Below are 14,100 nucleotides of genomic sequence, written 5' to 3'. Positions count from 1 at the left end.
TTCCCGTCCTGTGGTTTCAGGAGTAGCCTTGATTTCTCCAGCTTGAATCTTTCATCATATGTGACTACTAGATTGGAGATTTTTTTGAAGTAACCTGTACTGAAATACTCGTGTTCGAGTTCAGGTTGTGGCAATGCTTTGATTTCAGCATCATTTATTTCAAAATCATTCCATAGGGAATGTAGCTTCTTGAGTCGTTCTTCATAATATGTAGTATCCTGCTTGCGGGTACTAGAATCCTTTTTGAAATTGGTTATCAGTCGCTCAATCTCTGTACCGAGCTCTGACTGCTTCTTTAATAACGCATCCATGGCGATGTATGAATTTTCGGTCCGAAAATTCCGATGAATAAATACTTCAGCTGGTTAATGAGTAGACCTTTTGATTATGTCCTTTTTGTAGACAGTTGACTCCTTCGAAGTGTTCTTCGTCAGGATAATGAAATGAAAATTGATATTATATCAATAATCACGTCGGGGTCACCAAAAAATGTACGCTACTTGATGCTAACCCAGATCCTTAATCTGTGTTAGCTTGGTAGCCAATTTTTATGTGTAATGTAGTTTGAGCACTTGTAACCCAAACTACTTGTATTTTCTATTTTGATTAGTTTGAGCACTTGAAACCCAAACTAACCGATGCGAGAAAGTAAGAAAGTTATAATTGATTTTTCTTTTCCTTCTGAACTTTATTAAAATTATTTCTTATATTTATACAAAATTATTTAATTAACAAGCTATTAAATTATGCATTAATTGACAATAAATATTAATGCATAATTCACAAATAAATAAATTTGCCTACGCTGTGCTGACATAATTATAGGCCAACATATTACACACTTTCTTCAGTGCATTGACCAACAAGAAACGCTGATAATGCAAAATTGCACTTTTCGTTGGTCAATGACTGGTCGCAGTGTTGGCCCAAATAATATGTAAACACATGTAACCAAATATCATAAAAAATAAAAATATAAAATAATATGAATTAAATGCAAACATAAACACGTACTATACAGGAGTTGCCAAGATGAAGAGGACGTCTCTGTCCAGGACGTCAGACAAAGCGACTTCAATGTCTCGGAGTTCGATAAGAACAAACATATACTATCGGATTTAGCAAAAGTTGCGATCTTGTGAAGACTGTGATGCATAACACAATCTCACCAATATCTTCATGGTGACATCATTTTGTAGTGTTGGCACCTTATCGAAGGCGTCTACATCTAATTCAGTAAAAAGCTATCATGGACCTGCATGTGGAGAATCTGTTAATAAGGTCACGCTTTTGATCAATTAAGTGAAATTAATCTCAGCCACAATTAATGGAGGTGGAGTCAGGTGCGCCGATAACAGCTGAGTAAGTCTTAAGTCAGTTCTGAATAAGTTCGATTAAGTTATTTTCATTAGAAGTTGGTAGTGTAATTACAAATCGAGTGTCGGCAAAGTGCATGCGAATGGGTCACGCCAATAACGTCTATAGTTAAGAAAAACGAGCCTATCCGCATCTGTGGTGATTATATCCTAGATTTGGACTCAACAAACCAGCAGTGTTGTTTTAAAATAAGCGGTTATCCTTTGTGATATCCTTCACAAAAGAAAAGGTCTATTGTCAAAACACTATTTCCACAAAATGTATATTTATATAACATATATACGGATGTATATTACACGAAGCTTATAAACCTTTATATATACGAAGAAAGTTGATAATAATTAAAATGTTGAACTCATTTAATTTTTCGACGAAATTATCATATTTTTAAATAAATTTACCAATATATCATAACTGCTGTCAGTACTTTTCTAAAACACGAAACTTGACATTTAAAAAAAAATTGTAATTTATATATTTTGTTTTTGTTTTACATTTTTTTCCCCAATTTTAAATTTACTATTACATTTTGTTTACAAAATTCATTTTTTAGTATATAATACAATTGCGATGTAAATTTTGTACAATTTGTGCCAATGAAATTTAGAATTTCTGTCAAAAAATTAAAACAGAAAAACAAAACCACACTTTTTTGTGTGCTCTTTTGTATTGCAAGTTTTCTAATATATTCCGGTCTCAAAAGTACTTTTTGTATCGGAAAAAGCTGAAAAGGTGAAAACAGTTTAATAATGTCAGCACAGAATTGTTTCATAAAAATTTATTTTTTATGACGTAATTTTTACGAACTTTACAGCTGTTTTACAGTTGTTTACAGCTGTAAATATCAAAGAAGATAAAGAAAAGAAACTGAGAGTTATAAATTATGTATAAAATTTTCTGGATTATTGAAATAATATTTTGTGTAATAAGGTGAAAATATGACGCAGTACAAAAACAAAAAGAATAATGCTACACAATGACGCGTAATAATTTTCCCCACCTGTAGCTATTTTGAGGTAACACTTTCTTAGAAATTGTTTTGTTTTGTTTTGGTTTTTTGACATTAAAAATCTGTTTCGATTAAATGCGCCATAGTTGTAATTAGGTGCACATATTACATAAACATAAAAAAAAGCGGAATTAAATTTTAATTACAAAAGCAATAAAAAAGGTTATTATTTTATAAATATATATAAATTATTAATTAAAATTTTTTTACAGATGAAAAGAAGAATTATCGAAGTTAAATTATTAACTAAGAATAATACAATTTATTGTTGTAGAAAAAAGGGAATACCTAAATATACCTTTATTAGAAATTATGATGTGTGTCAAAGAGGTATACTTATATAATAAACTACCAATTAATTTTTAATTAATTCGTTAATTATGCATGTCAGTTATTTATTGCTTTGGAAGTAGTATAATCAAGTGATTAAAATATTATTTTTAAACTTTTTTCCATGACATAATAATAATATTATATTAATATTTTCAATTATACTTCGGTTATGTGTTGTTATTGTTACACAGATATCAATAACATATAATAAAATGATTAGAATATTACTTTTAAACTTTTTCATAATATAATAATAAAATTATATTAATATTTTCAATTATACTTCGGTTATGTGTTGTTGTTGATACAAATATATATATAATTATGTTAATTATATTTTAACAAATTTCACATTTGTAAAAAATTATATATATGTTCTACGATTTTCTACATCTATATCTACATCTAATTATTATTTGCAAAAATTTTTGAATGTTAAAAAATTCTATTAATATTTATCGTTTTTAAACAGAACGATAAATATTATATTAAACATTTTAATATAATATAATCTAAAACTCGAAATATATGTACACGTACTAACTTCTCTAATAGATGCTAACTTTTGCTATAAATGTATTTTTTAAGTAGCGTAAATACATATGCGTGCAACATGATAAAAAATTATTTTATTTTAAAAAATACTGCACGATTTATATACTTCGTCAAAACAATTTTATGACTAATTAAATATATTTACATATATCAATAATAATTAAAGCACGTACAAAATCACCAAATGGAAATAATTTGAGCATATGAGATTTTGTATGCAGAAATCAATCATTTGTTTCTTATTTGTCATATTTGACCTAAATTAATCATATGTCGCCAGTGTAAACGTCATTTGAGAACCCTATCTTGTAAAAATTTGAAAGAACTGTAACGACACGGATTTGTCGTTTTAAATTTGCTGAGGTATGACTCAGTCGTGGTCCGGGTCGTTGCAATAAATTTATTCTATTGACCAGTTCGAAGCTGGTAAACCAAGGAAAGTTAAAAAGACCGTTTATTATTTTAAACAAAACTTTATTTATTAAAAGGATTTCTTTAATAATTTATTTTAATCTTGACTCTACTCGATAATTTATTTTAAGCTTGACTCTACTCAATAGTTTTTTTAAGCTTGACTCTACTCGATAATTTTTGCCCAAAGACGTCAGAACATCAAAGGGTTCTTCTCAAAGCTACGCAATTAGTTTTAGCCAAAGACGTCAAAACATCAATGGCGTTTATAAATCTACTCAATAATTTTTACCCAAAGACGTCAAAACATCAAAGGGTTTTTTTCAAAGCTACGCAATTAGTTCTAGCCAAAGACGTCAAAACATCAATGGCGTTTATAAAATCTACTTCTACTGATTTATTAAGCCTTAGCGTCAAAACACCATGGGCTTCTCAAAAAGAAAGACTTAGCGCTGGAGTAGAGTACTACTCGTTTCGGTGTGCCGGTGCTAAGTGATCTTTCATACAAAATCTCCGCTATTTATATGCGACACTTTGCTTTGCTTAGATGTACGCACAACCGCACAAGTGTAATTCGCTGTCAGCTTTGCTTTGCGTGTCGTGCGTGCGTGTGTTCGCTGTTGGCTTCGTTTTGCGTGTCGTGCGTGCGTGTGTTCGCTGTTGGCTTCGTTTTGCGTGTCGTGCGTGCGTGTGTTCGCTGTTGGCTTTGTAAATAATTTGTTAGTTTTGTTTTGTTTGTTTAAATAATTTTTATGCAGATGATTTTTACAACTATTGTTTTGTTTTATTCTTAATAAATTCTAAAAATAACTCTAGCTTAAATATAGTCAATTCATTTCATATAAACAATTATTTTGTATAAAAATAACTTATGTCTAGCAATTCATTTCATATAAATATTAATTTTTTTATAAAATAACTTATGTCTAGCGATTTATTTTATTTCAACATTCATCTCGTATAAAAAATATAAATATATAAAGTAAATTTTTATTTATGCCTATACATATTTTAAGGAAAATAAAATTTACTTTATATGTCCCCTCTTCTTTGGGGGTGACTGAGCCATTAGATCAGGTTGTTTGACACCATCTTCACTGCGACTTGTCCCTGACGGCTGATCCGTACTTGATATATGCTGTTATTGATGGTGCGTCGGAACTTTGTCTGCTGTCCGGGTCGGTGATATTGAAGTACTCGCTGGATCTCATTCTTCAGATCCTCTGGCCACTTTGGTTGCTCGGTTGTAATCACTACCTCGATGTTGCTAATGGCGTTATCGGGCTCTTTCGTACTGGGAACCGTGTTTTGTACCTGTCCTGCTAGAATTTGTTGCAAGACGTCGTCGATGACTGCAGGCTCTGGTGTTTCCATTCGATTAAGCAGGTCCATCAGGTTATTGTCACTGTATTGCAACTCGTCGGTTAGTGCGGCCATATCTAATTCGTTGAGCATGTTACCGGATGTCTCGGTAGGGGTCTCAGCTTCTTTTACGTTGCTTGACTTTGTTCGCCATCCGTCGGCTTTTCCTTTTTCCATGCGGTCGCTTGGTAGCATCTTGGGTGTAGCGTGACTGGGCCCCTTTACTGCTTTCACACGAGGTGTTGGTTTTTTATACAAGATTATAGCCTTTTGGCGGGGCGTCGGTTGACCATTTCTCCCTGGCGCTACGGACATTCTCCTTGCATATTCTACTTTATTCTTTTTGCTGGATGGTTCCGATACGTTTGGTAACAACTGGCTGCGTGGCCTAGCGGCATTAAGTGCTTCTATTTGTTTGCGACATTTTGTCGCGGTTGCTAAGAATTTCTCGTCATCGATAGGCTTTTTAGTTGCTGTGTTATTTGTTGTATTTGACATATTGCTGTAATTGATTTTTGATCCGTGTGTATAGTTTGGAGGTTTAAGTCTGACTGATGTATTTTTGGGTACTTGATAAAGGTTATTTTTTTTTCCTTAACGGTGCTTCCTGATTTCGTAGGTTGTTGTTTTTTTCCTTACTACTCTTGCTCTTTGATATTGTCACTGTTATGCACTCTAAGATCGGCAACGTGGGCTGTGACTAATTTTCCTCTCAGAAGGAGGCTCGATTTCTCTTCCTAATCTTTGGACTCTTGAAAATTTTGAAGTACTCGTCTTGGTTTTTGGCATGATGATGGACATCCTCTTGTTTAAATGTGCCTAGACGTCTTACTAGAGTTCCTGGTTTGTTTCCTTTTGAGCTTGGTTGAGTGACGTTCAATTCCTCTTGTGGGGACCATGGTTCCTGTTGACTGTCGCGCTTGACTTTATCTTTAGCTTGAGTTTCTGGGCTTGGTGGTTCCGAATTAAGTTTACTATCTGAAACATTGATATCTAATGTATCTAATGAATTTGTAGGTTGTGCATGACGATTGTTCGATACTGGCTGTACTGTAGTAGAATTCCTCTGTGGCGATGTAGTTGATGACGAAGATGCTGGTGGACCAGACTGGTGATTATCCCTTGGTGGTGCTTCTCGTGGTGCTTGTTGCTGATTAACAGGAGATGGCGGCTGCGGCTCAAGTTCCTCCGGTTGTAACGATGATTTGAAAGTACTTTGCGAATGACTCTGTGGCGTTTGCGACGATGATTTGAAATTACTTTGCGAATGACTCTGTGGCGTTTGCGACGATGATTCTGAACTTGTAGAAGTTGGTAACAATGGATGTTTGACATGTGATGACTCTGGTACTATCGTTAAACGTTGTGGCAGTGTTGGACGTGATGATAAATCATGCTCTTCGATTTGATGCTTTTGTTCTCGTGGCTGTGTCTTTTGATTGCGGTTGGCTGACGACTGTTGTGCATGGGTTTGTTGATAACATACTTCTGGATTTTCTTTGATGAGTTTCGAGCAATGCAGATGTTGTGTTTCCTGCATATTTTCTTCCCCTTTGGTCAACCGGAGTGTAGTGGATTGTAATTGTAGTGTTCGTACTTTTAGTTCATTTACGGTGATACTTGCTCCTCCAATAGTTATCGTGGTTCCAATTGCTTGGCAAAAGTCCATGCCTAAAATTATGTCGTCTGTACTTTCGTCTAATACCAATAGCTGTGTTTGAATGGTGTCATCTCCTAGTCGTAACGCTACCTCTGCACCCCAGGTAAGATCACGCGTTGTGTTGTCGGCCATTCGAACTCTAGTAGTGGTCCGAAATTCCCGAGTTCTTAGTTGTAAATTTTGTGCAAGTGTCCGACTGATGAAACTTCGTGAGGCACCAGTATCTATTGTGGCTTCTAGCGTATAAGTATCTAAATGTACGGTGGCCATCACTTGGGCATCCTTTAGGTAGAGTGGTTGTTTGTCATGTGCGCAGGGTTTTGGTCGGTAGGAGTCACTGTCCCCGCGGTGGAGTGCTCCTGATTGCCGTTTCCCGAATATTTTCGGCAGCAGTCCACGGTCCGTATGTTTTTTAATCCACATACCCAGCAGAAGAGTATCCGTCGCCCTTGGCATCTCTTAGCGAGGTGTCCATAGTGCCCACATCGACGACAGGCCAGGTTGGGATTGACTATTTTGTCGGTCTGGGTCTTCACAATGTGGCTACGCTCTTCGCGAATTTTATGGTGGTTGGATTTCTCCTGTTCCAGACGAAGTATCTCGAAATCTTCGGCCAGCGTAACTAGTTCATCCAGGCTTGCGAAGTCGCGACGCTTAATATACATCTGGTAATCCGTGCCAGAGTTCCGATAAATTCGGTCCAGTTGTTGACACATGTCGAGGCCGGCATGACGCATTAGGTCCTGCATGACGATGACGAAATCTTTGAACCCCTCACGTTGCTTTTGCTTGCGGGCACGAATTTCGTCCTCTAACTTTTCGAAGTATCGCACCGGTAGGAAAAATTTCAGAAAATCGGCCTTAAATGTAGACCATAGTTTCCATTGCCTGTTGTTGTTACGATACCAGATCAGTGCTTTGTCTCTTAATAACTCTGGCATGGTCCGTGGCATTAGATTTACGTTAATACCATATACGTCGGCCAACTCTTCAATCCTTTCTATAAACATAAGTGGGTCCTTGCCACCATCATACTTGATGGCCCACTTCCTCACTTGCTCCATGGTTTGTGTAATAGGTGGGAGTATGATCTGCACCTCGTTGCTAGGCTCTTGTACTGTTGGTACCGTTTTGGTGTGTTTCCGTGCGAGCTCCCATAACATTTCTCTTCTTGCCATATCATAGTCCTCTTCCTCAATATATGACGCCAGCCTGCGTCGAAGTTCCTCTACAGAACCTGTTGTACCCAATTCCATTTCGTCCAAGTAATGGATGAGCTCCTCCTTGCGTAGGTTGTATAACCACGACTTGCTGGGAGTAGGAGGTCTTCGAGATTCTTGGTCACTGGTCACCTTTAAATCCACCGACATCACTAATCTTGGTTTTCTTTCCTGTTTGGTTTATTTTCGAACTCGAGTCCCTGCTCGGGCGCCAATTGTAACGACACGGATTCGTCGTTTTAAATTTGCTGAGGTATGACTCAGTCGTGGTCCGGGTCGTTGCAATAAATTTATTCTATTGACCAGTTCGAAGCTGGTAAACCAAGGAAAGTTAAAAAGACCGTTTATTATTTTAAACAAAACTTTATTTATTAAAAGGATTTCTTTAATAATTTATTTTAATCTTGACTCTACTCGATAATTTATTTTAAGCTTGACTCTACTCAATAGTTTTTAAGCTTGACTCTACTCGATAATTTTTGCCCAAAGACGTCAGAACATCAAAGGGTTCTTCTCAAAGCTACGCAATTAGTTTTAGCCAAAGACGTCAAAACATCAATGGCGTTTATAAATCTACTCAATAATTTTTACCCAAAGACGTCAAAACATCAAAGGGTTTTTTTTCAAAGCTACGCAATTAGTTCTAGCCAAAGACGTCAAAACATCAATGGCGTTTATAAAATCTACTTCTACTGATTTATTAAGCCTTAGCGTCAAAACACCATGGGCTTCTCAAAAAAGAAAGACTTAGCGCTGGAGTAGAGTACTACTCGTTTCGGTGTGCCGGTGCTAAGTGATCTTTCATACAAAATCTCCGCTATTTATATGCGACACTTTGCTTTGCTTAGATGTACGCACAACCGCACAAGTGTAATTCGCTGTCAGCTTTGCTTTGCGTGTCGTGCGTGCGTGTGTTCGCTGTTGGCTTCGTTTTGCGTGTCGTGCGTGCGTGTGTTCGCTGTTGGCTTCGTTTTGCGTGTCGTGCGTGCGTGTGTTCGCTGTTGGCTTTGTAAATAATTTGTTAGTTTTGTTTTGTTTGTTTAAATAATTTTTATGCAGATGATTTTTACAACTATTGTTTTGTTTTATTCTTAATAAATTCTAAAAATAACTCTAGCTTAAATATAGTCAATTCATTTCATATAAACAATTATTTTGTATAAAAATAACTTATGTCTAGCAATTCATTTCATATAAATATTAATTTTTTATAAAATAACTTATGTCTAGCGATTTATTTCATTTCAACATTCATCTCGTATAAAAAATATTTATATATAAAGTAAATTTTTATTTATGCATATACATATTTTAAGGAAAATAAAATTTACTTTATAGAACAAAGTATCCGTTTTCAAAAATAATCTTTGGTTAATGTTGAATTATAAAACAATTTTTGTGAGTGCACAAAATATGGCAACTCTGAACATTTGGCGTGCTGTCATTCTTTTGCAGTAATTTATTGTGTTTGTAGTCGGTGGTGATATACTAACTTTTGTCTCTTAATATACACGAATATACAAAATGGATCTCGCCGGTCCACAAATTTTAAAGAATTTTTTATCAGAAGATGAGTTAAAACATATACCATCAGAAACTCAGGAAAAATTGACAACGCATATTAACAAATTTTTTGATGAATATTACGCAGGAAAAGCTGCTATCAATCGCCTCGGTAAGTAAAAATTATATTATGTAGACACTTCAAGGAAGTTTTGCGTTAACAGTACTGCGAATGTATGCAGTTTTAAATCTAAGCATCGCTCATTATGTATTTGGACTAAAAAGTTTTATCATCTATGCATTGTTTTATCTATAATATGTAATTTGTCTGAGTTTATGTCTGTTTGCAGCAATTAATATTTCGAATTTGTAGAACTCACTTAAACGCCTAGTTATACTTTTTATCCAAAGTGACTCAAATACTGGACTCGACGACAAATGTTTTTAGACATTTGTTAACTTCAAAATAAAATATTTACATAATCTAAATTTAAGAATTATTTGTTTAGTATTTTTGTTTAGTAAACCACAAGTATATGCAGTTTCATTATCTTTCGAAAGTGAATGAATAGTTAGGTAAACCCAGAAGTGATTACTCGACTACTGTATTAAAGAAATGTTTAAATTGATATAGCTAAAGTTCAGTTATTTAACAGTACTATATATGAAGTAGTTATTAGTTCACATTTTTAATTCTTAAGATTTAATAACTTCACTTCACCCTCTTATTAATTTTAAAGTATAATTATGTTTTTAAAGGATTGTGTAGAACTAAACAATGTGTTGCTAGTTACTTTTTTTATTTTTATATATAACTATATTATTTATAAATATCGAAGACATTTTAAAGTTTGACTTGTTCCTCAGAACGGAGTATTATTTTAACTGATTATGAAAAAAAGGTTGGATATTTGTACTGGAAGAGTTTTTTGATTACAAATTCAGTTTTAATGGCGTTTTCGATCAGTAACTCTGGGCTCAATCTAGATTTACTCTGTCACATTTTGTTGCACAATCGAACATATTTGGAGTAATCTAATATTCTCGTTAAAGTGCTACTAAACATTTATATTTTTCCTAAATATATATGTCGAATCAAAACACATTTCATTTGACAAGTTATATAAAACAGCTGTTATATTCAGTCTAATCATGTTACTCTGACAAAAAGTCTAGATGGTATAAATTGCTCGAGGTTTACCAATCGAAATTGAAAACTGCACTGAAAGTGATTGAAAAAGTCAATCCAGATTTTTCAATTGATAACTGCATAAATATTTGCCTACAAAAACAGTTTTTTATTGAATTGTGTTTCTTGTAGTACATTAACATTTTTTCTTTTTTTTTTATTAATTTTATACTACGTATTTCCTTGTACAACCACATTTCAAATGCTTGTGTCTGTTCATGCTAGCTATTTTGTGTTTAAGTCTTAGCACCATAAAATAGTGTCGACTATGTGTTACATTTCATAAATATAATTTTTAGTGGTATATTAATTTCTAAGCTTGTGAATATATTCTTTAGTTTATTAAATACGTCTTTTGCCATATTCATCTTTACTTAAAAACAGTTCATAATATTTCTGCTTCCTGTCCATGTTAAAAATTAATTGATTAAGATGGGCAGGTCGTCCGAAAGTTTAATATTATATACAATAATACCGTTGGTTTTAATACCTTTTCACGTTGAATACATATTCACGTTATAGATATAGGTAAAAAATTCACTCTTGTCTAATGCCTCAGTTAACATTCAGAATGTTATCCGTTACACTTCTGTTGGGTTATACCAACATATAAAAAATTTATTATTCATTTTCTAATGTTTCATTTCAGAAACAGAACAAAATATTTCTTTTCTAATTCCAATTCTTTATTTCAAATCGAATTATATTGTACCCACCACTTTTTCGCATTTATTTTATATTCTGTTGTGTATCACTTTGAGAAATATCTATAATGTATGATTCATCAAACTAATTAATCTGTTATCTTTACAGTGAAATGCGTTATAATTTCTTGAGAGCCGCCAAGAACGTTGATTAGTGCAACAAAGAGATATTCTCCTTTATATATCGATTGTGTTATTGCCCAGAATTTTAATATCTATTGGAATTTCACATTTCCAAAATGTTTATATTTTGATGTTTTAATTTATTTTAGATTCTGTTACTTATAACTTTAGATCATCTATGCCATAATAATATTGGAATAATATTTCTACATAGATACTGATACAGACAGTATCCCTAGTAATAAGTACATGTCCTTTCTGCGCCAGTATCTGATATATATCTGATATTTTATTTTGCATAGTATGTTAGATTATATTTGTTTTAAAAACTCTTAAAATTGTTTATGTAAATGAAAGATGTTATGAAGTCTTTCCGATCTATCAATATCTTCATTTCATATCTGTTACAATTTATTTCTGAACATATTAGATTTTTTCCTTATAACTTTATTGAGTCTGCTATTTCGGTTTTACGAAGTGTCCGGAGAATCCGTTGAATCTGATAAAAATGAAATTTCCGGAATTGAAAATATATTCGGATTTTTTGTAAATCCGGAGTGTTCGAATATCTGGATTTACGATTATTATTCGCAGTGAAATTATTCGGAGTCTTCATGAGCAGAAGTTAAATGAAGAACACAAAATGCAAACAAATGTACATCACACAAATTAACACAATTTTTTTTAGAGATGATCGAATTTGCTTTGTTTAAACGATAACTGCGATGATATACATACATGTCCTCATCGCAGTTAATTTTGCTCATGAAAGTGTGGAAACAAGCGTTTTTATATATCAAAATAAAGCATTTCTATCCATTGATTAATTTTTAATGTAATTAATTAATTTTTTTTCGTAATTAATTTTAAAGGTTTTAATTTGGAAATTAATTAAAATTATTAATAAATTATTATTAATAAAATAATAAAAATAATATGTTTAAAAATGCATAAATCTTAATATTATCAAATGTTTACATATGTATTTTATATTATATTTAAAATATTCATTTATATAATGTCTTTAATATAAATTATAAATATAGAAAGGTTTTAACTATGATATTATTTTAAATTTTCATTATTAATAAAATAATATAAATATGTTTAAAAATCCATAAATATTAATATTATTAAACCTTTACATATGTATTTTATATTATATTTAAAATTTTCATTTATATAATTTCTTTAATATAAATTATAAATATAAATTGTTTGAAGTGTAAAATTTTTATTTAGTAATATGTAATAAAAAAATAAAATAAAACGAACACATATAATTTTCTGCGTAAAACGCGGTGCAGACCTTTATTTTTGAATGTCATTCAAGAGAGAAAATCTATGGATGACACTCAAAAATGATAGTCTGCATCTTTGAATGAGACGCAACCAACATGTTGGCGTGCTCACCAAAATTTTGGTTATTGGCGTACGAAACACACTTACAGCGTGCGCAAATACCCTTATTCTTCAAAAATGTTGGTTAAATGACAATTCTTGAATGTGAGCATGTTCAAATTCGGTCCCTAAAATAAATTTGAGCAAGAGAGAGTGCAACTTGAATGACTTTTAAAAATGATAGTCTGCATCTCGCTTAAAATACCAAACACACAAAATTATACAAACAAAGCAAATTTTATCATCCTAAAAAAAATTTGTGTTAATTTGTGTGATGCACGTTCGTTTGCATTATGTACTCTCCCACTAACTTCTGCTCAAAAAGACTCCAAATAATTTTACTGTGAATAATCGTAAATCCAGATATTTGAAGACTACGGATTTACGAAAAATTCGATTTCATTTTCAACTTCAAAGACTTCGTTGAAATCCAAATAATCAGAGAACTTCGGTTTATAAAATATTCTAGTAATATGAACAGCAGTAGTTAATACCTCAGCGTTTTTTTCCTTTCATAAGTTTTAATATTCCAGTTTTTGTCCATTTGCTACCTGCCATACATCAATAGGATTTTTGTTATTTGTAAAGACATTCCTTAATGTTTTATTTTTGTTTTGTCTTTTAAAGATTTCCTTTTGGTTATTGTTGACTAATTTATTTCATTTTATTTTATTATATAACTTTTTAATTTCATTGCACAACAGTTTTGTTCTCAATATTACTTTTTTTTGGAGGAAATATTTTTCATAAAAATTTTATATGTATGGAATGAACAATGCAGATTCCATCCATTTCATCCTAAAGGTGTGACTGCTGAGAATCTTGTTTCAGTAATCGAGAACATACGAAACTATTTGGTTCAACATTTGATAATTTAAATTTATCTAAACCACTGTACCGAGTATGATGAAGGGACAATTCCGACTGATAGACTGAATGTGACTAGGACCATGAAAACGGCGGTAAAACCGGATAAATAATGAAATAGATTACATCTCATTAAAGTAGAGTGCGGGACATTGGAGGCCAATGCCTCCATTGAGAGAACTAAAATGTTAAAAGAAAAAAATAGGATATTAATTAAACCAAGCTCATCCCTCCATTAATTAGAACATAAAGGTTGAGCGTTAAATCATTAACCCAAAACAAAAAGGAAAAATTGGAAATTAACCAATACATACAAACTGAGTAACTAATACATACAAAAACCAAACAATAATGACAAAAACTGCTATTTGGAACTAAAAATGGAA

At 32.6% G+C, this 14,100-nt stretch overlaps 1 protein-coding gene across 1 annotated transcript in view; it reads left to right on the top strand.

Moving 5' to 3' along the window:
* LOC119688798 overlaps positions 1-2,678 on the top strand; it is a 6,721-nt gene extending 4,043 nt beyond the window's left edge. The window contains exon 2 of the mRNA XM_038103463.1: positions 2,661-2,678. Coding sequence (XP_037959391.1) covers positions 2,661-2,678 — 18 coding nt within the window. The remainder of the gene's footprint in view (positions 1-2,660) is intronic.
* Positions 2,679-14,100: the final 11,422 nt, after the last annotated feature.

The sequence above is a fragment of the Teleopsis dalmanni genome, chromosome X, assembly GCF_002237135.1.
Source record: "Teleopsis dalmanni isolate 2A chromosome X, ASM223713v2, whole genome shotgun sequence".
Classification (NCBI taxonomy): Eukaryota; Metazoa; Arthropoda; class Insecta; order Diptera; family Diopsidae; genus Teleopsis; species Teleopsis dalmanni.
The sequence above is the reverse complement of the archived record's forward strand: the minus strand, read 5'-3'. Positions and strand labels throughout refer to the sequence as shown.